The sequence below is a fragment of the Puma concolor genome, chromosome A3, assembly GCF_028749965.1.
Source record: "Puma concolor isolate L17-30 chromosome A3, mPumCon1.1.hap2, whole genome shotgun sequence".
NCBI lineage: Eukaryota > Metazoa > Chordata > Mammalia > Carnivora > Felidae > Puma > Puma concolor.
This window is the reverse complement of record NC_141669.1, coordinates 67,165,514-67,189,944: the sequence shown is the minus strand read 5'-3', so window position 1 is coordinate 67,189,944 and position 24,431 is coordinate 67,165,514. Positions and strand designations below refer to the sequence as shown.

General features: G+C 38.3%; 3 protein-coding genes across 18 annotated transcripts in view; 1 reads left to right on the top strand and 2 right to left on the bottom strand.

Annotated features, from left to right (window-relative positions):
* The window catches only part of CLHC1 (clathrin heavy chain linker domain containing 1), a 40,688-nt gene extending 26,611 nt beyond the window's left edge, over positions 1-14,077 (bottom strand). For 2 of the 10 annotated variants that reach the window (XM_086701089.1, XM_086701095.1), the window contains exons 1-4: positions 13,973-14,077; positions 9,268-9,526; positions 4,964-5,151; positions 1,273-1,406 (exon numbers count right to left, since the gene is read on the bottom strand). In XM_086701089.1, coding sequence (XP_086557215.1) covers positions 1,273-1,406; positions 4,964-5,151; positions 9,268-9,444 — 499 coding nt within the window. In that variant the 5' untranslated portion in view covers positions 9,445-9,526; positions 13,973-14,077. Of the gene's footprint in view, positions 1-1,272; positions 1,407-4,429; positions 5,152-7,046; positions 9,527-10,065; positions 13,715-13,972 lie in introns of those variants that run through there. The other 8 variants (XM_086701090.1, XM_086701094.1, XM_086701093.1 and 5 more) reach the window with 8 other exon arrangements.
* A 296-nt stretch (positions 14,078-14,373) lies between these two features.
* Positions 14,374-17,075, top strand: RPS27A (ribosomal protein S27a). The gene is made up of 6 exons (XM_025931816.2): positions 14,374-14,445; positions 14,564-14,628; positions 15,283-15,337; positions 15,732-15,817; positions 16,186-16,317; positions 16,892-17,075. The coding sequence occupies exons 2-6, from the start codon at positions 14,581-14,583 to the stop codon at positions 17,039-17,041; spliced, it is 471 nt and encodes a 156-aa protein (XP_025787601.1). The 5' UTR covers positions 14,374-14,445; positions 14,564-14,580; the 3' UTR covers positions 17,042-17,075.
* An 874-nt stretch (positions 17,076-17,949) lies between these two features.
* The window catches only part of MTIF2 (mitochondrial translational initiation factor 2), a 28,480-nt gene continuing 21,998 nt past the window's right edge, over positions 17,950-24,431 (bottom strand). For all 7 annotated transcript variants that reach the window (XM_025932266.2, XM_086701083.1, XM_086701084.1 and 4 more), the window contains 5 exons: positions 23,424-23,676; positions 22,478-22,618; positions 20,163-20,327; positions 18,898-19,038; positions 17,950-18,263 (listed from right to left, as the gene is read on the bottom strand). In XM_025932266.2, coding sequence (XP_025788051.1) covers positions 18,091-18,263; positions 18,898-19,038; positions 20,163-20,327; positions 22,478-22,618; positions 23,424-23,676 — 873 coding nt within the window. In that variant the 3' untranslated portion in view covers positions 17,950-18,090. The remainder of the gene's footprint in view (positions 18,264-18,897; positions 19,039-20,162; positions 20,328-22,477; positions 22,619-23,423; positions 23,677-24,431) is intronic.

The window sequence follows — 24,431 nt, the reverse complement described above, 5'->3', positions numbered from 1 at the left end:
ACAATTTTAAACGGGTAGCAGTTTTAAACATATCATCAATGAAGACTGATTGTCCAAACCTGAGTATCTTAAAAAGTTTTAATGACCTCATTGACACACCTTGCAAACCTCTTAAATATCAATGCGACTCAATACCACTAAGAGTTTCTGCCTAACGAATCAGGATTTTTGTCCGAAGATTTCTCTCTAGCCAAATCTTTCATTCATCTACTATAGTAAGCCCCAGGGTAATGTTTATTCTTTCCAATGCAAAGCTTATAACATCTGCTAAACCTTCATTCCTCTCTTCCTCATTGCCCCCTGTATTCATTATTCTTAACAACCCACTCACACATACTTAAAATGATTCTCTTATTCAGGCCAATTGTTACCTTTATTATTATTATTTTTTTAATGTTTATTTTTGAGGGGGTGGGGAAAGGGAGAGGGAGAGAGAGAGTCCCAAGCAGGTTCTGAGCTGTCAGTGCAGAGCCTAACTTGGGGGTCGAACTCATGAACTGTGAGATTCCAACCCTAGCTTAAATCAAGAGTCGGATGCTTAACTGACTGAGCTACCCAGGTGCCCCCAATTGTTGCCTTTAAAAGGCATACCTCAAAATTCTCTCCCAGAAACTCCCCTGGATTAATGCTACTCGATTTTTAATCATTCCCTTACCCTGAATCCTCTCAGCATTTAATCAATTTGACTTATTCTCTCCTTATTCATATGTACCTTATTTGTAGTTTGATAATCATAATTTTATATTTGAAGTGAATCTAGCCCCTGCTTCCACCAAACACAGGATGATCAACCAAACTCAGGTGAAATGCTGTGTTATGGAGCAGCTCATTGTCTTCAAGACATAGCTTCTTCTACTGAAACCAAAGTGACTTCCTAAAATTTCCACCTATGGACTCTGCCTCTGGATAAACACTGGTTGAAACCCTTAAAAGTTTTTAATACAGTTATCTATTCTCAAAGTCGTCCTTTTCTTCAGGATGAATATTTGCAATTCTTCTATCCATTCATCATAAAAACTTCTCAACTCCTGATGAATTCCAGGATATACTCCAAAGTTTCTTAAAATGTGACTTAGCCGAAGATGAAGAACCAGTGAATACGGACATCAATGTCAATCAACCTGGAGTCCTGTCTAAAGCTGTTTGTAAAGTCTGGCTCAAGTCCTGGTACACTTCAAGATATACACACTGCAGCACATATATACTAATTTGTGTAATAGGTAATAACTGAAAACAGTTGGAATTTTAAATATTTTAAACAAAATACAGTACCTGGAATAGGTTTTGAAGGATCTTTGGAGAAAGTATGATATTTTACTTCTTTTGCGTCATACTCTGCCCTAAGTTGCTTCATTTGGTCTATTTGCAATTGAATTTGTGAGGAATTATTTTCAATAACCCTCATTCTGAAAAACAGAAAGGCTTTCTTATATTTCTCTCAATGAATTTAGTTACATAATCATAAGATTTAAAGTAAAACAGGTTAAATCATTATTTTGGCTAATTATAATTTTGAACCATTATGGACTTAGGTGGAGGTTTATAAAACAATGCCCATAAATGGGGCGCCTGGGTGACTCAGTTGGTTAAGTTTCTGACTTCGGCTCAGGTCATGATCTCATGGCTCATGAGTCTGAGCCCCACGTCAGGCTCTGGGCTGACAGCTCAGAGCCTGGAGACTGCTTTGGTTTCTGTGTCTCCCTCTCTCTCTGCCCCTTCCCTGCTCAAGCTCTCTCTCTCTCTCAAAAAATAAACAAACATTTAAAAAAAAAAAAAAAAAAAAAAAAAACAACGCCCGTAAAAAGTTAATTAACCTCACTAGTGAGGAACAGTTTTCTTTCAGAGCATCAATAAAATCTTACACTATGATTCACAACCTGACTGGAAATTTGTATGTGTAAAACATAATAATCTGGCCACAAAGTACTATGTCTACTTCCAATAGTTGAAAATTACCTTTGCAATTAAAATTATTTTTGTAATTGTATTAGTTTCCTGTGGCTGCTATAACAAATTGCCAAAAAACTTATTGGTAGCTTAAAACAACAGAAATTTATTCTCTCACGGTTCCAGAGATCAGAAATCCAAAATCAGCAACACTGGGCCAAAATCAAAGGGCTACACTTCCTCTAGAAGCTCTAGGGAAGAATCTGTTCCTTGCCTCTTCCAACTTCTGGGGGCTGCTGGCCTTCCATGGCTACATCACTTCAATCTCTGCCTTAGTGGTCATGCTGCCTTCTCCCCTTCTGCCTGTCAACACTCCTTCTGCCTCTCTTTTATAAGAACACTTGTGATTGTATTTAGGGTCCACCTGGATAATCCAGGATAATCTCCCTATCTCAAGATCCTTAATGTAATAACATCTGTAAAGGCCCTTTTTCCAAATAAAGTACACTTCCAGGTTCTCAGGATTAGGACCTGATATCTTTAAGGCAATTATTCAGCCTCCTATAGTAATTTTGATCCTAGAGCAGGAGGAACGATAGTTACTTCTCTGAGATAAAACTGACTTATTCCAGAAATGGGGATCTTAAAGACCAAGAGGTAGATATAAATTTCTTTTAAGCATTATTTGAAGTTCACTGCCTATCTTATCACTGATATGTTGGCCCAGGGAAGAAATAACAGATTAAAATAAGTTAGATACATAAATGTCAGAGTTTTTGGCAAATTAAAAACACATTTGTCAGTACAAAACTGCTGCCTACATCTGATTACTATACAGAATTCCTGGTGACTACAGATGGCTGAGTAAGAGCCTGCAGCATTTATGAACGAGGGACTGTAGAAATAAAACATCCTTTGGCTTTCATCCAATAAAGTTAAGCTTGTGGAAGAAGAGCATATTAAAAGGTAACAGACTTCCAAAAGAATTGAAAGCAGGGACTCAGATACTTGTACATAAATGTTCAGAGGCATTGTTCACAATAGTCAGAGGTAGAAACAACCCAAGTATCCATCAACAAATAAACAAAATATGGTATATTCATACAATGGAATATTATTCAGCCATAAAAAAGGAATGAAATTCTAATATATGTTATAACACTAATGCAAAGGTATCTAATTGTTGCTCCTTTCTATAACTACTTTTAGGATCTTTTTATCTTTGACAGTTTCACTGTGATAAATCTAGTTGAGAATCTCTTATTATTTGTAATGCTTGGGATTTTGGAGGCTTCTTGAATCTGTGAATTGCTATCTCCCACCAGGTCTTGAAAATTTTCAGCCATGATCTCTTCAAACATTGTCCCATTATTCCTTTTTTTTTTTTTTTTTTTTTTTTACCTTAATCCATTATAGTTAACATAGTGTTATTTGGTCACAGATGTACAATATAGTGATTCAACAATTCCATACATCACTCAGTGCTCATCACAAGCATTCTCTTCTGAATTCTTTTTTTTTCAATGTTTATCTTTATTTTTGAGGCATTAAGAGACAGAGCATGAGTGGGGGAGAGGCAGAGAGAGAGAGAGAGACAGAATCGGAAAGAGGCTCCAGGCTCTGAGGTCTCAGCACAGAGCCTGACGTAGGGCTTGAACTCACAGACTGCAAGATTGTGACCTGAGCCCAAGACGGATGTTCAACTGACTGAGCCACCCAGGTGCCCCTCTTCTGAATTCTGATTAGCCAGGACTTTCTCACTCCATCCTCCATGGATGGATCCTCCTTTTTTTATAATAGCTATATTGAATATCATTCATATACCTTAAATCCACCCTTGTATACAACTCAGTGAATTTTAGTATATTCAGAGTTCTAAGACTATGACTTCTGGATCCAGAATATTTCATCACCCTAAAAATAAGACCCACATTCATTAGCATTCTGAACAGAAGGCAACTTTCTATGCAGTCCCCAAGGGTTGAGCAGTTTACTTCTGGTTCACTCTACAAGCGTATAGCCCTTTAATGACCCAGCTTTATATGATGAGGATTTCCCAGTAGACTGGACCCTTGGGTAGATCCTAGGCTTTGTCTTTTGTCCCCCTGAAGCTTATAGTCACTAGTTTTAACAAGGGTTCTCAGGGCCAAAGAAGCATTACTGCTCCTCTTACCTTTTATTACAATTTCGCGCTGATAATCTCTTAGTCATTTGCCAGCTTCCTGTTTACTTTTAAAAAGATTTTTTAAAAATATTTTAGGTAGCATTTTTCCCAAATAAAAAGATCTCAACATCTAGCCAACTTTATTACCAGAAATGGAGGTCAAATTTTGCATAGTTTTCCAAGATAATTTGATATAATCTATAAAAATCATGTACCCATTATTTACCAAACGGAACACTTGAAAATATAACACTACTCAACAAGAGAGCATCTTATCCCTTCCCAAATTACATACTGTTGTGCTTCAGAGGATTAAGTGCTCTAGTTCCGACAGTAATCGTGAAATTGTACTATCAAATCTTCGACATAAGAAATTACCTGGAGCAATTATCCGCATCCTTCATTTTATAATACTACAATGTGCCTCCAATTATCCTAAGAGATATTTAAAAATTCTCCAATAAAATTATTATTTTTCACTTGAAAGAAGTAAAAAATTTAGTTATTTCAAGTTGGTAGGAAAGGTTACATAAAAATATAGCTTTAAAATAAAATTGAGGGGTGCCTGGGTGGCTCAGTAGGTTAAACATCCGACTTCAGCTCAGGTCATGATTCTATGGTTCGTGGGTTCAAGCCCTGAGTCCGGATCTATGGTGACAGCTCAGACAGTGGAGCTTGCTTCATATTCTTTGTCTCTCTCTCTCTGCCCCTCTCCGACTTGCACTCTCGCTCTCAAGTGGATAAACATTAAAATAAATAAATAAAGCCATATCCAAAAAAACCCAAATCTGTTTAAAACAAATAAAATTAAATAGAAATTCACAAAGACTGAGAACCACTGGTTTTAGTTACAGTGACTAGTTAACATAACCAAGTAACATCATCTTTTGGGCTATTTACTAATATACTTACTTTGCTTCAAGTTGGATTGTTCTTTTCCTGTGATATACCAATGCTATGGGCTCTGCTGCCAAAGCTTTAAGTTTTCCATGAAGACAAAATGCAGTCTTTTGGCTTTCCTTTATTGTCTCAATAAAGGCATCATATTCTTTTTTGATTGAAGTAAGAATGGATTTGTATGCAGTGACATACTCTATTACCTGAAATATGATTTTTCTGCCTATGGTACTCAATTTTTTTCTAGATGATGATGGAACAAAAAGCCTTGCAAACAGCATTGTAGATTATTTCTTAAATAAAACATGATGAGCAATTAGAAGTCTTAAACTTTAATTCCTAGTCAAATGTGACTGAGTATTAAAGACAATTAACATTTACTGAATATGTTTTTGTGAATCATAATACTGTGAGCTTAAATATTTTTGCTTTACTTAATATGAACACGAACATTATATGAGGTCAGTTAAAACCAATATGAGATCTAATTATTTCAATTATAGATATTTTAAATATAATTACCTATCATCCCTTACTATTTCTAAATTTAGTTTCTGACTTCATTCAGACCTTAAAATCTTGGATTCCCTTTACCTCTCTGTTTTTCTAACCTATGAGCTCCTACTAATACTCTCCATTACCAAATGGTACCAAAACCCACTACACATTCATGGTTTCCTATGGTGTATACAGGTACAGACTATCTCAAGAAGGATAACAAAAGAAAATAGAAACAGTGGGTGCCTGCAAAGAAGCAAAGAAGAAGCAGGGTCTGAGATGAAAAGGACCTGACTTCTTTCCATTGTCTATTCTTTACCGGTTTTCTAGTTCTTTTCCTTTCTTTCCGTGTTTCTCTGTTTCTTTCTTTTTCTTTCTGTTAATCTTGTGTATGCATTACCCATGCAAAAGTAAATAATTAAGAAACATTTTAAGAAAGTTAAAAAACAAAAAAAGTTATAAATTTATGGTTTACAAATTCTATGTACAGGGAATAGATGTGATCAATTCACAATTTTCTCTGAAAGCTATAATAATGCTATCTATCCCTGCTACATCTCTAGTCTCTGTTATCCTCCATTGGTTTTCTGTTAAACAATATCTAGAAAATATTATCTGGTCTACAAGATATCTGGTCTATCAAGAAATAGTGTAAGGAGATTACTGATCAATGGTAAATACCAGGAGAGGATATGTGAGTGGGAAATACTGGTTGTCTTTTTTTTTTTTTTTTTAATGTTTATTTATTTGTGAGAAAGACAGAGACAGAGTGTGAGTGGGGAGGAGCAGAGAGAGAGAGGGAGACACAGAATCTGAAGCAGGCTCCAGGCTCTGAGCTGTTAGCACAGAGCCCAATTCAGGGCTCAAACTCAGGAATGACGAGATCATGACCTGAGCCAAAGTCAGATGCCTAACCAACTAAGCCATGCAGGCTTAGTCCCCGATTGTCTTTTTGACATATTTACCATATTTTTGACACACTTTACCATATTCCCCAGCTATTCAAATCAGGAGGGCAGCCACCCGGGAACCTTTAATAAGACAGAGGGCATTAGTCTGTAGTCTTCCAAATTAAATACCCTCCTGTTCCTGGCCATCCTCCACTTCCCATGCCTCTAGGACACGCCACAACAATCCAATATAACTAAGATACATTAATGGTAAGAAAACAGACGTTGTGACACTACAATCAGCTCCCGCATCTGTTGCTAAAAGACACAGATTTCAGAGGAACACTCATGGGAACCTTTAAGAATGCATAGAAAACACATAAAAGTAAAGGAAGCACACTGGCATGCTACAGGTAGAATCCAGTTTTGCTTGACTCACAGAGTATTTTTAAATGTAGGAAATTTCACCAAAAACTGTATTTCTAGCTTCTCTTGAAAATTCTGAAACATCTACCAACAAGAACCACCATTCCTTAACGGCAATAATGAGCTGGAGCTTTCAATTGAATTTGTTCATTTTACCAGAGTCCTCGTGATTTCTTCTCTTATAGCCAACCCATGTAACTCTTTTATATGGCCTATTGGCCTCTAATCATTTAAGTTTGACACTCAAATTTGCATTAAACTCAAGAAGCCAGAGCTATACTTACCAAGTACAGAGATCTGAGGGAGAAGAGGAATGGCAGCCATTCCACCTCAGCCCCTACTGATGAACACAGACTATATGTACGTGCTTCCAGAGACACAAAAGCTAGCCACTTTCCAGAGCAAGTTGCCTCCATAATTCACCATTTCTATAGAAGCTCACTCCTCCTAGCTTTGGTCTTCCTTGCTTACTAAGTCTTTGCCTCTCTCTAAACCCACACTCAATTCTTATTATCAGAATAGAATCTCAGGTGCTCCTTGTTTTGATTCAGGCACAGTTCTCCAGGTCAAATCCTCTGTGATTTTAAGCAGAATTTCGTATCAGTTCTCTGATTCCAAGTATTCAGAGATGCAAGTTAATACTTTCATCTTTTCCCAATTAGATCCTTCCAAGAGGGAAGGAAGATTAGAGAAGGCAGTCATTAATAGTTAATTAACAATCAAATATGCTGGAATAACATGAAAATGGAAAAACAGATTATCTAGAGAAAGCAGAAGAAAAGTTTCTTTAAGCACCAAATAATTTCTATTTCAGATACCCTCTCAGTCCTGAAGAATAGGATTCTTTACAAGGCACAAATGTATCATTGATAACTGTACAATGGACAGATAGTCCACATGGAAATCTTGCTAGAAAACACAGATTTCAGAGGAACACTGAAAAGGCTAGGGAAAACAGGACTATAGATGTAGTCTATTACCTTTTATATAATCTCATGTCTTTTCTCTAAGAATTAAATTTATCAACACCTCCTCCAGAATGACTTCACTAGAACCATGCTAATTTAAAGCAGACAATTCTTCATGTATGAAAACTTCTGACAAATTAGCAGAGCCCTCTGCAGGTCCTCTGTCCCCCTCTCTCTCTGCCCCACTCACACTATCTCTCTCAAAAATAAATTAACATTAAAACATTTTAATTAAAAAAGAAGAAACCTTCTGACAAGTGCCAGCATTTGGGCATGCAAAGATAAACATGTCACAGTTATAACTCTCCTCTGATTTCAGATAAGTAGAGTCTTAGTATGATTCTTGATATTTACGAAACCCATTCAAAACACTACTTTTAAACATTTATCCAATACATTCCTTAATGACTCAAAAACCAAAAGCAGTATCATTGATCATAACATACAAAATGAAGTTAATTTGCCAATGTACCAATTCTGAAAGATAATTTTTCTAGATGACTTAAAAGAAAAGACTTGTTTCTGGAATGCCTGGTGGCTCAGGTGGTTAAGCTTCTGACTTCAGCTCAGGTCACGATCTCACAGTTTGTGAGTTCAAACCCAACAACAGGCTCACTGCTGTCAGTGCAGAGCCCGCTTGGGATCCTCTGTTCCCCTTCTCTCTGCCCCTCCCCAGCTCGCACACACAAGCCGTTGCTCATGTGAGCGCTCTCTCTCTCAACAGTAAATAAATGTTAAAAAAATTTTTTTTAAAGAAAGAAAAGATTGCTTCTGGGGTGCCTGGCCGTGTCAGTCAGTTAAGTATCGGACTCTTGTTTTCAGCTCAGGTCACAATCTCACAATTCCTGGGTTCAAGACCCAAGTTGGTCTCTGCACCGACAGTACACAGCCTGCTTGGGATTCGCTCTCTCAAAATAAATAAATAAACTTAAAAAGAAGACTGTTTATACTCTTATGTATCTGCGTGAATTCTATTTTTAAAAAACATTTATTCATTTTTGAGAGTGTGCGAATCAAATGTTATATAAAGCCATAACATTTTCTAAACTCATCTCTGTATTTCCAGTGTTGAGTCCAGTCAAACCTCTTGTTTACTGGACCTATCTAGACCTCTAACTCACAAGGGGTTCCAATTTAATATGCTAGATCAAATCTAAGCCAAGACTCTAGCGATATCAGAAACCCAAAACACCACCAGGTTCCTGCCTTGCAGCCCAATTCCTAACAAGTAAGATATTTTCAGATAGAAGGCCAAAAGGATGTTAGAAGGTACCACTAAATTATTGTTCAAACACTGATAGCCTGCACTTAAGCTAAAACAATCAAACCACTCGATAACTATCTATGATAGAAATCCAGCACTGTACTTTCCCCATTAATCCCTTTCCAATACACTGGATGAACTTCTCAAAATTGACAAATGAAGTTTAATCAAACAATCAGTGATGTTACTAAGGCAGGAATATTGCCTCAGTTGTCAAGACAGACCATTTCTACCACAAGAAAACTCCATAATCTTAAAATAGCATTATGATACCTTATCAAAAACATTTCGGTATATGATGTAATATTCATCAGCAGGTCCTTCCTCATTACAGCCCACTCTTTCAGTTTCTGTAATTATGTATCTTTGCATACTTTCCAAAAATTCCTTGTCACTTCTACTAATGATAGGAGGGAGAACTGCATGTTTATTTATTTCTTGGACCGACATATGTCACAATCTGCACACTGGTTCACCAGAGAACAGTTAAGCCTCGACCGGCTTTTGCAACAAAGCCAAAACTTTGATAAGCCTGAAAGAAAAAAAGACCAATGATTAATCTGAAGCTTAAAATAAAATTAGTATTTGTTTATTAAAATAAATTAAGTCATTTCTAATAAATTTATAAAAAATTAAATCTGGCCTAAAAATGTATTTTTCATGGGAAAAAACTTCCCATGAAACTCTGAGATAAATATTTCAACCTATGAATTAAAAAGTCTAATCTTTTTTATTGTCAAGAGCTATACCTCTAGGGTAGAAATACCAAACACCAGTCAATAAAGAGCTCTTTTCTTAGTAACCAAGCCTCTGTATCATGTAATTGGATGATTCTGTATGTTTAATTTAATATCTCTAACAGAACTTTTACCATTTTGTTTGTTTCACATGGGAAAACTAATTTGGAAGCCTCCTCGTGACACAAACAAGGTCAAATACTTTACCTGTGTGCTTAGTTGGCCCAGGCATAGTCATGATAGCTACAAATAACTCATGACTTAATTTTATAATAAACTTTATTATAATTCTATCTTTAATATAAATGTACTAACTAAAAGTACGAAGTCAGACCTTCTGCTAAAATCCATCCATCAATGATACTGAAGATAACAAACAGTCTTCTTCTGAGTACAGTTTCAAGCAGCCACATTCCATTGCTCTTTTAGTAAAGAACCAAGGGGCGCCTGGGTGGCTCAGTTGGTTAGGCATCCGACTTTGGCTCAGGTCATGAGCTTACAGTTCGTGGGTTTGAGCCCTGCATCAGGTTCTGTGCTGACAGCCTAGAGCCTGAAGCCTGCTTCTGATTCTGCATCTTCCCCCTCCTTGCCCCTTCTCTGCTTGCACTCTGTTTCTCTCTCTCTCTCTCAAAAATAAACATTAAAAAATAAAATAATCATTATCCAGTTAGAGTTAGATACAGAAGTTGGTTCCTGAAAACTGTTCACATTAACATCAAACAGAATCCATAGCTTGCTCAAAAATGCCTAACTCTTCCCAAGTCCCATGAACTTGCTCTCTTACCTGAGGGTCTCATGCAATTCTCTACCCATTTCTGTATTCCCTCTCTCCATCCTTACCACGCCCTGTCCCCACCAAGATACACTCGTACTACCACTCTCATTCACTTGCCTTTACTCATTTTTCAGATTTCAGTTTACACAGCTCTAGGAAAGCTGCCCTGAATTCCCTTAAACTTGGTCAAGTTGTATATTCTCCCATAATACTGTGAACTTGCTCTATCATGGTTTTATCACTTAGCCACTCTGTAAGAGAAACTTTCTGTTTACATTCTCTATCTCTACCAGTAGGCAGGAACCAAAATGTTCATATTTCCCAATATCCTTCCTTACCTATAAGCATTCCAGTACATAGTAGTTTCTAGTAGAATATGTACTAAAAACATGCTTAATAATCAATAATTACTGAGCAATAATCTGGTCTGCTCAGAAGACATGACTTGTGGTGCTCTCAAACCAGAACACGGCTAAAGTGACTGTTCCTCAGCATGTACAAAATGCCCCAGAGCCACATAAAACAACTCAGATTACCTTTCACTCATTCATTCATGTTAGACACATAAGGATACAGAGAAAACAAGTGACAAATGTTCCCAGTCAAACCTATTGGGTCTAGTTAAATGAGCCATTGCTACAGAGCAGAGAGGGCATTGTGACAGAGGTGGACACATTGCACTCCAAAAGCCTGAGAGATACCTCACTAGTCTGTGGGAGAGGGCAGGGAAACATCAGGTAAAATACCTAATGGAATCGTCCCAAGTGCAATGTTTATGTTGGGCTGCATGTATTTATTCAATAAATGTTTGGGCGGGGTGGGGGGGGGGTCACCTACTGTGTCTGCCACTATTCTAGACATTAGAGATACAGCATCAAACAAAATAAAGTCTCTAACCTCCTGGAGGTTACTACATTCAAACCGAGAGACAGACAACACACAAAATACAGATGACACATGGGAGTAAACAGTTGTATAAATAAATAAATAAAACAAGGAATGGGAACTAGAAAGGAAGGTGGGAGGATGCTACTTTATACAAGGCATTAAGTTGGGAAAGAGGAAAGCCCTCACTGGTAAGGTCACATTTTAGAAATCTGAAAAAAGTAGTGTGAAGATTCCTGAGAAGAGTGGTTGATGCATACAGAGCAGCAAGCCCAAATCTTCAAAGCAGGACAGCATGTGTGACAAACAGCAAGAAGGCCAGCAGGGCTAGGAGAGAATGGGAAAGGGAGAGAAAAGATAAGGTCAGAGAGGTAGCTGCCAGATCACGTAAAATAGAAGCCCTCGAAGGCAGGACCACTCCCAGCCCATGCGGCACCTTTGTGCAGGTTAGAAAAAGGTGCCACTTTCACTAGGCAGACTTGGCAAGAGGAACAATGAGCTGGATCATGGCCTTGTGGTTCCAGGGCTGGAGCAACAACCTCACTTATAGGAATTTATTCTTAACTCTGAATGAGATGGGAAGCCACTGGAGGGCTGTGAGCAGAAGAGTGACATCTGACATACATACATTTCCTGCTGCTCTGTGAAGACAAGGGTCAAAGCTGGAAGCACTGTTAGGAGGCTATGCAATGATCTGGGCAAAAGATAAGGGTGGCGTGAATCGGGGTGGTAACAGTAGAGGTGGTGAGAAGTGTTGTGTACATTGAAAATAAAGCCAAGAAGATTCACTGTGCATATGAGGGTAGGGGGATATGAGAGAACAATCGAGGATGACCATAAAGTTTTCGGCCTTAGTGATGATAAGATAGGAATTTATCAGTCATGTGCATACAAATGGTATTTAAAAGTTATGAGACAGAATGAAAATGACCCGGGAAATGTCAACAAAGCAGAAGTCCAAGGACTGGGCCTTGGAAGCACTCCAAAGTTTAGAGGTCTGGTAGATCAAGAGGATGCAACAAAAAAGCCTGGAAAAGACCGTCAAGGGAAGGAGAAGTGAGAGACGTATCCTGGAAGTCAGGGGGAAAAACATTTCAAAGAGGGAGGGAGTAATCAACTGTGTCAAATGTTGATTTGATCAAATATGATTAAATGACCAGTGAATTTAGCAACATGGGGGTGATTAGTGACCACAAGAGCTATTCCATTGCTTGGTAGAGACAGAAGCTTGATAGTAGATTCATTTAATGGAAGGGGAAAACTGGAGACAATGAGCATAGAAAACTCTTTGAAGGTCTTTTGTTGTAAAGATGGGGACTAGCTGGCAGAATATGAGACGAAGAATGTTCTAAGAAAAAGAAATGGATTTTTTAGAAGTGCCAAAGCATGAGAAAGCATAAGTTAGGTACCTCAATTAGCTCAGTCATTAAAGCGTAAAGTATGTAATGGGTGTGATAGATTAGGCTATAAGGAAGGCAGAGTCTGAATATCATATTGAAGAATTTGGATTTTATCCTTGAAGGTGAAGTAGAATATGACATAATTACCTTTACTTTTTAGAATGTTTTGGAGGCAAAAGTGAGGGTCGGTTAGAAAAGGAGAAAGACTGAAGGCAGGTTAGAAGTTAGATTGACTCGGGGCACCTCGGTGGCTCAGTCAGTTGGGTGTCCGACTTCAGCTCAGGTCATTATCTCATGGTTCGTGGGTGTGAGCCCCAACTTGGGCTCTGTGCTGACAGCTCAGCTCAGAGCCTGGAACCTGCTTCAGACTTTGTGTCTCCCTCTCTCTCTGCCCCTCCTCCACTCATGCACGCTCTCTCTCAAAAATAAATAACCATTAAAAAATTAAAAAAAGAAAAAAGTTAGATTAACTTTTCCAGGAGAATAATAAGGACGGCCTGAATTTGAGGTTGAGGATGGAGATGCAGAGAGGCATGGAAAGATAAAAAGAGAAGGCATTAGGGAAGGTACATTAACAAAGGATTCCGTGGTTCGCACAGTGAAGAAAGGCCAGAGGAAGGTGTAACTTGCTTCTCATTGGTCCGCGGAACTAGGAGAGAACCCTACACATACTCCAAAATCTTCCTCTTGGTACCTTCACAAACGAAATGTCCCCACCTGGAAATTCTACAACTAAATAATCATTCTGCAGGTTCTTTCCCACATGACTTCATTTGAAAAGTTGAAAACTCCTGAGATTTTCAACATGTTCAACTGTTTCTCACTTAGGAGTGCTACACCTACACAATGCCCAGAACCTTACTCAAACTAGGACAGATTTGGGGATTGAAGACGAGGAAGGGCTACAGGACAGAAAAAGATAAACCCAAGGGTTTTAAGATACTACCTATCTTTCGGTCTGCCTGGAGCTGGCCACAGGAATTCCCTTCTCCTGGAGGCCAAATCATCTGATGGCTGGTCACTTATCCTCCGCCCCTCACCACCTCTGTATGTAAGTGAACGGTGCCTTCGTTCCCCGATCCCTTCTTCTCCCGACTCTTAACCTTTCCTCCTAGTCATTTCCGACCCGTTTCCACCTTCCCCGAAACCATTACTCCCCCTGGGCCTTGCTCCCTTCTCACCTTAATCCCTTTCTCCAAACACTGACTCCAGCGCTTGGAGACAGTAACTAGGGAACCGGGGGTGTGGAGCTGCATCTTGGGACAAGTAGTCCAAACTAAAAGAAATCAGTATAAAACTACAATTCCCAGAAGACACTTCCTTTTCCTCCCCTTTCCTCAATGAGGCCCCCTCAACCCCACCCTCTTTTTAAGACCCTACTAGCCTGGTGGCTTGTATGGCAAAAGCCTTTTAAAGCCATTGTTATTTGTTTAAATCTACTATTTCGACAGCATTCTGAGGGTTAAAGTGAGAAATAAGTTCATGGTAGAGAGGAGAAATGAGGTTCGCGCCCTAGTCTGGCATGTTGTTAGACAGCCGCCGTGACAGCAGTACGGCATTTGGTGTGGCCACCTACGAGGTGGGACCTCTGGCGGGGGCGCCGGGAAACCCCGTGGGCCGGCGCGTAGCTTTCTTTTCCGATCCGCCATCTGCGGTGAGTGTGTGCTCCTGGACCTCTCTCCGCCCAGCGGCCTACCGGGCGCTCTCTTCTGTTTCCCCAGGTCTGACTTCTCTCTTTTTTCTTTTTTTTTTTTTTTTTTGCTCAACCTCAGGTGGAACCGCCGCGAAGATGCAGATTTTCGTGAAGACTCTTACGGGGAAGACTATCACTCTTGAGGTATGGCCATGTGGCGTGAGGAACTCAAGGCCTGAATGTGGGCCTGAAGTGGAGTTAGGGATGCGTGCCGCTTTCTGTAGCAGAATGTTTAGAAGTCTGGGTTCAGAAGACTGGCTCTGAGTTGAGGCTTTGCTGAGTAGGGGCCTAGGGCTGACTTTAGATAACTGAAGAGTGGGCACTCCCCTCTCCAGTGGTTCTGGCCAGGTAGTCAAAGTCGGGCTCCTGCGGAGAGGGAAGGAGGCGCTCCCACGGGTGGGGGCGAACACGTGTGGCCCAGCCGCCGCCGCCCGCCTGCCCTGGGCTCAGGAAGTGTGCACGCCAGCAACGGACCTGGCAGGGCTTGCTTGCACCCTGGATAAGTGGTCAGCTCTGTTGGGTAGGCTTCCGCCCTCCACCAGCTTGGTTTGGGGGTAACTTTAAAGTTGAACTGGGTAAGTGGTCTGGGTGGTTCAGTCGCTTAAGCTTCCGGCATGGGGCTCTTTGCTGACTGCTCAGCCTGCAGCCTGCTTTGGACTCAGTGTCTCCCTCTAGCTCTCTGCCCCTCCCCCGCTCGATCGCGCTCTCTTTTCTAAAAATAAACATTAAAAAAATTAAATTGGGCATTTATTTTAGTTTCTTAATATTATCAATATATTTCCATTTTACAATTCCTAGGTCGAACCTTCAGATACAATAGAAAATGTGAAGGCCAAGATTCAGGATAAGGAAGGCAAGTAATAATGTCCACTTCAGATAAATTAACCTGTACTGGCGCCGGTCTACTTACTAGACATACCTGCTGTGGGTGGGATGGAAAGAGGTCGAAATGACAAAGTCAAATGCTTTTGAAATAATATTATGAGCATGGAGCCAAAAAGGGGTGCACTTCACATGTGTGAATTTGGGCGAGCTATTTAATTCTCTACATGCATTTCTTTAGCTGTAAAATGAAGATACTACTATTAACACGTATGGTCATTAGGATTAAATGAGTTAACTTATACAACCATTTAAAACCATGCCTAGCTTATAGTGACTGCTATTAGTACCCTTTATTTGATTAAGGATTATTTATAAATCTTAAGCAGATATGCTTCTTCTGATGTGACTGACTGTTTTATTAGGAATTCCTCCTGATCAGCAGAGATTGATCTTTGCTGGCAAGCAACTGGAAGATGGACGTACTTTGTCTGACTACAACATTCAAAAGGTCTGTTTGGAGGACAGAGCAGTCCTTTAAATATAAATCTTATTTTGTAAGTTTTGACCACACAAAAGTGGGGGCGAACAGCATTAGATTAGCAGTAGGTTCTTAGTGACCCCTGCGTTAACATTTCACAAGCACTGTTATAGTTTCTCACATTCTGGATTTTGTGGATTGCATTCCTGGTGTGATACAATGTGTTCTTTGATCTCCCTATAAACAAGTAGTTAATATTCCCTCCACAACTTCCTGTTCTCTGGTATTGTGTGCTTCTTAGCCATCCAGTTAGAAGATGCATGATGCTAGTTGCCCTTTCTTAATGGAATGTGAACATTAATCATTTTAAAGCCTGTTTCATACTCTTTCATTAATAGGAGTCCACTCTTCATCTTGTGTTGAGACTTCGTGGTGGTGCTAAGAAAAGGAAGAAGAAGTCTTACACGACTCCCAAGAAGAATAAGCATAAGAGAAAGAAGGTTAAATTGGCCGTCCTGAAATACTATAAGGTGAGCCAAGTTAGAATAAGTTTCTATCTGTAGATTAATAAATTTTGTTTGCACCTCTGGTTTCAAACTCTTTTAAGTTTTATTTAAATTCTAATTAATTAACTTGTAATATTGGCTTCAGGAATAGGATTTAGTGATTCATCACTTACATATAACACCCAGTGTTGATCATAAACAAGTACCCTCCTTAATGCCCATCACCCATTTAGCCCATCTCCCACCCGTGTCCCTCCATCAATCCTTTTGGTTCGCTATAGTTACGGTTTGCTTCCCTTCCCCCCCCACCCCCACCCCATTCATCTGTTTTGTGGTATCAAACTCTTTTAAAAGCTTTGTTCCTGTTTGGTGTTTGAACAAGCTTCATATGATGGGCTTCACTTTAAGCTGCTTGTTCCAAATTAAAGTTCTGATTTTGAAGTCAGATATGGGTTTAGGTCTTAGATCTGTCCACCACTTGCAAGACTGAACTGTACTGAGTGTGTGAACTTTAATGAGGTTGAATATTTTGAGTCCCTTAACTTAGACATCAGAATACATTGTAAAATTACCTTAACAGCAGGTTTGTACTTTTTAGGTGGATGAGAATGGCAAAATCAGTCGCCTTCGTCGGGAGTGCCCTTCAGATGAATGTGGTGCTGGAGTTTTTATGGCTAGCCACTTTGACAGACATTATTGTGGCAAATGTTGTCTGACCTACTGCTTCAACAAACCCGAAGACAAGTAACTGTATATGGGTTAATAAAAGACATGAACTAACATTCAATTGTTGAAATTCTTTAGTCACTTAAAGAGTGGTTTTTAAGTATCAAATTGAAGATCACACCATTTTCTTTGATAAACTACATATACTTTGGCAGAATTAGGTGTATTTAATATCAACTGTCTAGATACAAGCCAGTTTGTATTTGTTAATTTTTAACATCGGCACTGTTAACATTTGGACCAGATAAATTTTTGTTGTGGGGGTTGTGCATCCTGGGCCTCTCTACCCACCTGATGCCGGTAGCACACCGTTTCCACCAAGTGTATCCAAACACTGCCAAATAATCCTGGGATGGTAGAGTGGAGGCTGTCCATTCCCCCCACCCCCGCCGACTTGAGAAACTCTGGTATGAATGGGTGTTACACCTTGCCTTAAAAAGAGACAACATATTTGTTTCATATATAAGAAATATAAAGGCTAAGTTATCCTGAGTCCCTGGGTGGTTTGGCTGGTATATTTGCAGTGTACAGTACATGGGAACATTCTTATTGAATGTTGAGTGTGAAATCTTAGAACTTTAAACTGTTTGTTCACTAGTACTGTTAATGTTGAGAAAGTTTTAAGCAATATTTGGCACTATATTTTGCCCATGAGCTAAATTGAGGGAGTTTTGCTTGATACCACTCAACGAAAACATGCAACGGACTTACTACATTCAATGGCACTGATAACAATTCCCTTTTACCATGTCATACCATTCTTAACAGGATTTCTACTTGGAGGCATCCTTAAATAACGTTTCCTATCTCTGTAGCATTTTGACAAGTTATCCATGTTAACACCTGGTATAGCTACTTGGGTATTTTTTGGCCAGAAGTGAATTCTTCCCTTCACTAAAGCATAACTAGTCGTTCTATAATAAAGCAAGATACTTGTTTTTAAATTTATTTTTTAAAATAATCTCTGCACCCAACATAGGGTTCAAACTTCAGACCCTGAGATCAAGAGTCACAAACTACCCACTGAGCCAGCCAGGCACCCCATTAATTGTTTACATTTTTAATGTAATTTTAAAATCCTGGATTCCAAGAAGTCTTAGCTGGAACTTCTTTTTCTTCATAACAAACAATTTCATCTCCCACTTTAAATTCTACCTTTTCTTCATCCAAACTGAGACCACAGTCCATTCCAGTTTTGATGACTGAAATGTCGTCTTTATGGTGTTTCAATGAGGTTAATGAGCCTTAAAATATAAAAACAAAAAAACAAGGTAGGTATACTCAACAAATTATACCTGCTAAGTGCTATACAGTCTGGTGTTAAAAGGAAAATTACCCTGAAAGTCCTAAATTTTACAGTCCTATCATGTTAAATGATGGAACTAAATACTAGGGAAACCAAAGAAAAATGGTTTGCTGTAAGCAAGATGTGGCTTATAGGGAAAGAACTAAATCTCAAAGGTTAGACTAACTTTGCAGAGGATGGCATTGTACTCAAGATTTAAAGAATGAGATAATCCAGGATAAAAGACATTGCAGGCAAAAGGTCAAGGTAAACCAAGTACAATGCTGTAGATCAGGGGTAGGAGACAGCTGGAAGGGTAATTTGCGGCCAATTTTTAGAAGCTTAGGAAACTAGATTACTGATTTATCAGGCTTGTTACAGTTTATATAGATTACCAGGCAGGACTAAAAATCCTGGAAGAGACATCAGGACTAGTAAGGGAGGGAGCCTGTCACCTGGAGACGAGGTTTGAGTTAACAAAAGGTAACAGCCTGAACCAGGATATGGGAGTGAGATTTTAGGTGGTTACATGGAATCAGTAGGTTTGGGTGACTGGATTTAATATTATAGAAACAGATTGTGATCTTGCTTACCCTTCCAAATAACATGTCCGTTACGGATTAATTTAAATTTTTTCTGTTTTTCTAACTGACCCTTTTGGACTCTGCAGCCAGCCACAGGAACTTTTTTCTTCCCTTCTGTTACAGAGAAGGTAGCTAGTATACAAGCCTCACCTTTAGAAAGAAGAGAACATTAGATGCACACAAAACAAAAGATTCTGAGAAATACATAATTTCACATATTCTGCAGAGCAAGAATTAAAGGTGTGAGAAAAATACAAACTCATGTACTGAAATCCTGTTTTTCTCTGACTCTACCAACTTTATTTTTCTGACTGCTCATAGAAACATAAACATGAAAATCCTTGGGTTTTCCTGGAAAAGAACCTGCTTGCCTAAAAAAATGAACAAGGGAAAAAGAAATTCACTTTTTTAGCTGAAAATGCACTAGAAGATAACAGTTTACTGTCTGCTTTATGAAAACCTAGTTTTCACCTGTCCCTCAATATATTATTCTTGAAGAGAACATCTGTCATCACCTAATTTTAATCTCCCCATTGATAATTTATATTCACTTAAATACTGATTCTGTGACTCAGCTTAAAGCTTAATTTTGTTCACTGAAAATTAAATTCCAATAATGACGTGGTATCACACACTATAATATACCGATTTACTGGGGTTAGTGTTATTTGGCTGATGAAAACCCTTGTATGACTCAAAAGTTTTCCAAATTGTGCCTTAGCACAAGAACATACAAATCTCTGTATGGTCATGTTTAGCAGATCAGAAAAGCCTAAAAAATCTCTGGACCATAAGAACAGATAAAACGATTCAGTCCATCTCAAATAAATTTAGGCTTCCATCTGGCCAAGGGATATGCTAGAAAGAATATTTCTAAATATGTGATATTTAAAGGTAAAATTAACTATTCTCATGGTGGACTTCTCAGCCAACTCCAGGACAAAATCAGTGGCTCCTTCCAGAACACTGTATATAATCTTCATGCATCCCATCCCAGTCTAATTTGTGTTATAATTAGTTGATGTCTAAACCTTAGGGCAAGTTCTTACTGCCTAACTTGCCTTTGTATCCTCAGGGCCAAAGCATAGGCTGCAGAGGGCAGGTTTATAATACATAGGAAGTTACATTGAATATATCATTTTTTCTAGGACACAGGCCATTTATTGGAACAGTGAAGGTATTTCAACAGTGAACTATAATTCCCCTAAACTTTGCTTTCAAGTGTTCTTCACAGCACCTAAGATATGAATGTTTAATATTCAGTGAACACTCACCAATTGGATGCTCTTCCACAATGCAAGGCAATCTGCTGCTCAGTTCTTCCTGCAAATCTTCAATTAGGCGGTAAATGATTTTGTGAAGTTTAATTTTTACTCCTTTTTTTGTAGCAGACTTCTGGATAACATTGCCTGCATTCACATTGAAGCCATATATAACACCTGGGAAGCAGAAATAGAATCAATAAAGTAGCACAAATATTGTATTAAGGACTTTTCTTTCAAGCAGAAACTCAAATCTAAATAGTTTTATTTCGGGCAGCCTGAGTGGCTCAGTAAGTTAAGCTAAGCGTCGGACTCTTGGTTGCAGCTTAGGTCATGATCTCTTGGTTTGTGGGATTGAGCCCCGTGTCTGGCTCTGTGCTAACACCATAGAACCTGCTTGGGATTCTCTCTCTCCCTCTCTCTCTCTCTGCCCCTCCCTTGCTCACTTGCATGCTCTCTCTCAAAATACACTTAAAAACAAAAAGGTTTTAGGGGTGCCTGGGTGGCTCAGTCAGTTAAGCGTCCAACTTCGGCTCAGGTCATGATCTCACAGTTCATGGGTTCAAGCCCCATGTTGGGCTCTCTGCTGACAGTTTGGAGCTTGAAGCCTGCTTCAGATTCTGTGTCCCTCTCTCTCTGCCCCTCCCCTGCTCATGCTTTCTCTCTCAAGAATAAACATTAACAAAAAAGTTTTATTTCCTTCTATGTAAATTAAAAGGGGTGATGAAAAATTCTGTAATTTTTTCTCATGAAAAATAGTAAATTTTCAAATTAACCAAAGGATTTTACAAATACTATTGTAGCTTGTTTAACAAGGAAAACTTCTTTATAATTTTTAAACCCATTAATTTAAGAGACAAAAGTACCCATACTGTGCAAGGCAGTATGCTAAACAAAACTTTGATTTTTATACCAGAGAAATAAGAAAACAAAAATTGAATAGGGCTGAAATATTTTTACATTATTTTAATAACAATTGTATTACTAAATTATAAACTTATTGTCTACAACTTTTTGTGGTTTATTCTTAGATATTCAGCTGGCCAAAAGATGCTCCAAAATAGTTACTAAATTGGTAAAGTTTAAGAGTTATTTAAGAAATGAAAGAAATTCTATGGAGTTGACTATTCTGCCAAAGAACAAATAATATATTTAACAGCAAATACCTTAGAGGGAATAAAAAGCAAAACACTCCTGGCCTTAAACAAGTGAGAAAAATGAAAGCAAACAAGTTAATCAAGAGAAAAACACAACCACCTGGAAAGTTTTATCATTAAGAAATCATTTAACACGCTACCTGCATTATATAGTATAGTGCTAGGCTGGTCAATGCCTAGAAAATACTTTGAATTAGCCAGTACTGGGGCACCTGGGTGGCTCAGTCAGTTAAGCGTCCGACTTCAACTCAGGTCACAAGTTGGAGCCGCACATTAGGCTCTGTGCTGATAGCTCAGAGCCTGGAGCCTGCTTCAGATTCTGTGTCTCCCTCTCTCTGCCCCTCCCCTGCTCACGCTTTGTCTCTTTCTCTCTCTCAAAAATGGATAAAAACATTAAAAAAAATTTTTTTTAATTAAAAATAAATAAAAATTAAAAATGAATTAACCATAACCAGCATTACTATTTAGTAGAAGTAACATCTAATTCTAAATAAGTACAGTCACTAAGTACCTCCTTCCTAAGTGATTCATTAATTAATAAAATGTTGGTGCCTTGCTAGGTGTTAGACTTAAAGTGAGTCATGAGTCACCTTTTTGTATATCGTAAGTTCAACTAATAGTCCAGTCCCCCTACCTTCTAGGCATTTAATTAAAGCTAAAAACTGTTTGCTTCAATAGTGCATATACTAACGCTAAACACAGCTTTTAATCTAAGAAAGATTTATATAATTATCAATAGACAAAAAACAGGTAGACAAAAGTAAAAGATGAAGTAAAATACTGAACAGGCTGATTACAGTGTCAGGAGCATTCAAAAGTCTAAATAAAAGATACAGAGAACCAACCTTGGATTGGGTGGGGAAATGGGAAAGGCAGTAATTATCTTTATTTATAAATAAATAAGTAAGTAAGTAAGTAAGTAAAATCAAAAAACCTTCTGGGACTTGAAAGAGTTCCCCAAGGTTGTAGTGTGAAAACAATGAGTGAAGTTATGGCTGCAATACTGCGCATCCCACTGAGCTCAAAGGCTGGGACTCCACTAGAGCAGGAAGGGTGATGCTGATAAGGGTAAAGGGCAAGTTGATTAGCCAAGCTACAAAAGACTGAAGGTAATGGTTCACAGTGTGTTCTAGGGAACACAGTTAAACAAACAGGAAAAAGAAATCTTACCATGAAATGTTTCAGCAAGGTTAACATCATTTTCACTGACATCACCCACACCAAAATGTACTAATTCAAGTTCACACTCATGTGAAGCATCATAGGTATCCATAATGTTCACAATGGCCTCAACAGAACCATCAACATCACCTAAAAAAGTTTGAAATTACTGGTGTTAAGAGTTAGACATTAACAGACACAAAATGACAAAAATCTATTTAAAGTCATACTAGGAATGGTATTTACCACTTTTATTTAGGTTTAGCATTATAAACATCTATTTAACTTAAGTATTTAGAACCAAAAGTACATTTACAACAAAACATCAAGAAAAATGTTTATTAAAATCTCTCCCAGTGAGTCATCCAGAGTTCATGAGTTCAAGCCCCATATCAGGCTTTCTGCTGTCAGCACGGAGCCCACTTGGGATCCTCTATCCCCCTCTCTGCCCCTCCCCTGCTCGTGTTCTCTCTCTAAAAAAGAAATAAACATTAAAAAAAACAAAAACAAAACAAAACAAAACACCTCTCCCCCAGTGAGACATGGGCAAAAAGGAGGGCAAAAGGTACAACCTTCCAGTCATAAATAAGTCATGGGGATGTAATGTACAGTACAGTGACTATAGTTAATAATACTATATTATACATTTGAAAGTTGCTAAAAGAGTAGATCTTAAAAGTTCTTATCACAAGTAAAAAAAGTTTTGTGACTGTGTATGGTGATTAGACTTACTGTGGTGGTCATTTTGCAATATATACAAATATCAAATCACTGCTATATACCTGAAACTAACATAATGTTATATGTCAATTACACATCAATAAAATAAATCTCCCCCAAAATACCAAAATAATTTTAGCTTAAATTTAATGGCCCAAATTAATTGTGAGAATGAAGAAATATACATATTTATAATACAAAAATGAGTAATGAAGTAAAATCTTTCCAAAGTCACCTTTAATAATTATAGGAAGTACATTTGAATCCTTTTCTTCTTTCTCTTTTGTCTTTAAGGGTTTTTGTTCTCTTTTTTCTTGGTACTTTAGAAATGATCTCTCCTTCCAATGCAAAGTGCCATATTTCTCACGGGCTTTCCGATGTGCTTCTTGGTGTTCCTTTCGCTTTTCTTCTATTATTTTCAGATTCTCTTTGTTTTTCTCCTGTTCTTGCTCATACTTCCGCCAGTCAACAACTTCACGTGCCCTATGCTTTATAGGGGAAAAAACAGGCATTATTTAACTAAAGAGAAACCAGCATCTTATGGATTAAAAAAGCTTGATGTTTTTCCCCAACTTAGCTTGGTCTAACTCATATATGAAACCACTAATTTTATAAATTTTGATAAACTTATAAAACTTTAATCTAGGGTCTTTGTATACACAGATGATTTAATTTTTAAATATTACCTCAAATTTTTAAAAATTCCATAGCCAAATTATAAAATGGCACCACTGGCCCTCTCATAAGCCTTTATAGTCTATACTTATTTGTTAACACAAATATACTTATTTGGTAGAAAATCAGAGAATATTTAAAATCACTGTATCCCATGATATATCATAGTGAAACTGGCAAGATACAAAAAAAAAGAGAGAATTCTGAAAGCAGCTAGGGACAAACAGGTCTTACTTAACCTACAAGGGAAGACACATAAGGGTCATAGCAGACCTGCCCACTGAAACATGGCAGGCCAGAAGGGAGTGGCAAGAAATATTCAATGTGCTGAATAGGAAAAATATGCAGCCAAGAATCCTTTATCCAGCAAGGCTGTCATTCAAAGTAGAAGGAGAGATACAGGCTTTCCCAGACAAACAAAAACTGAAGGAGTTCATGACCACTAAACCAGCCCTGCAAGAAATCCTAGGGTTACCCTGTGAGTGGAAAGCAGCAAAGACTACAAAAGACCAAAGACAACACCACAAGCATGAAACCTACAGATAACACAATGACACTAAATCCATAT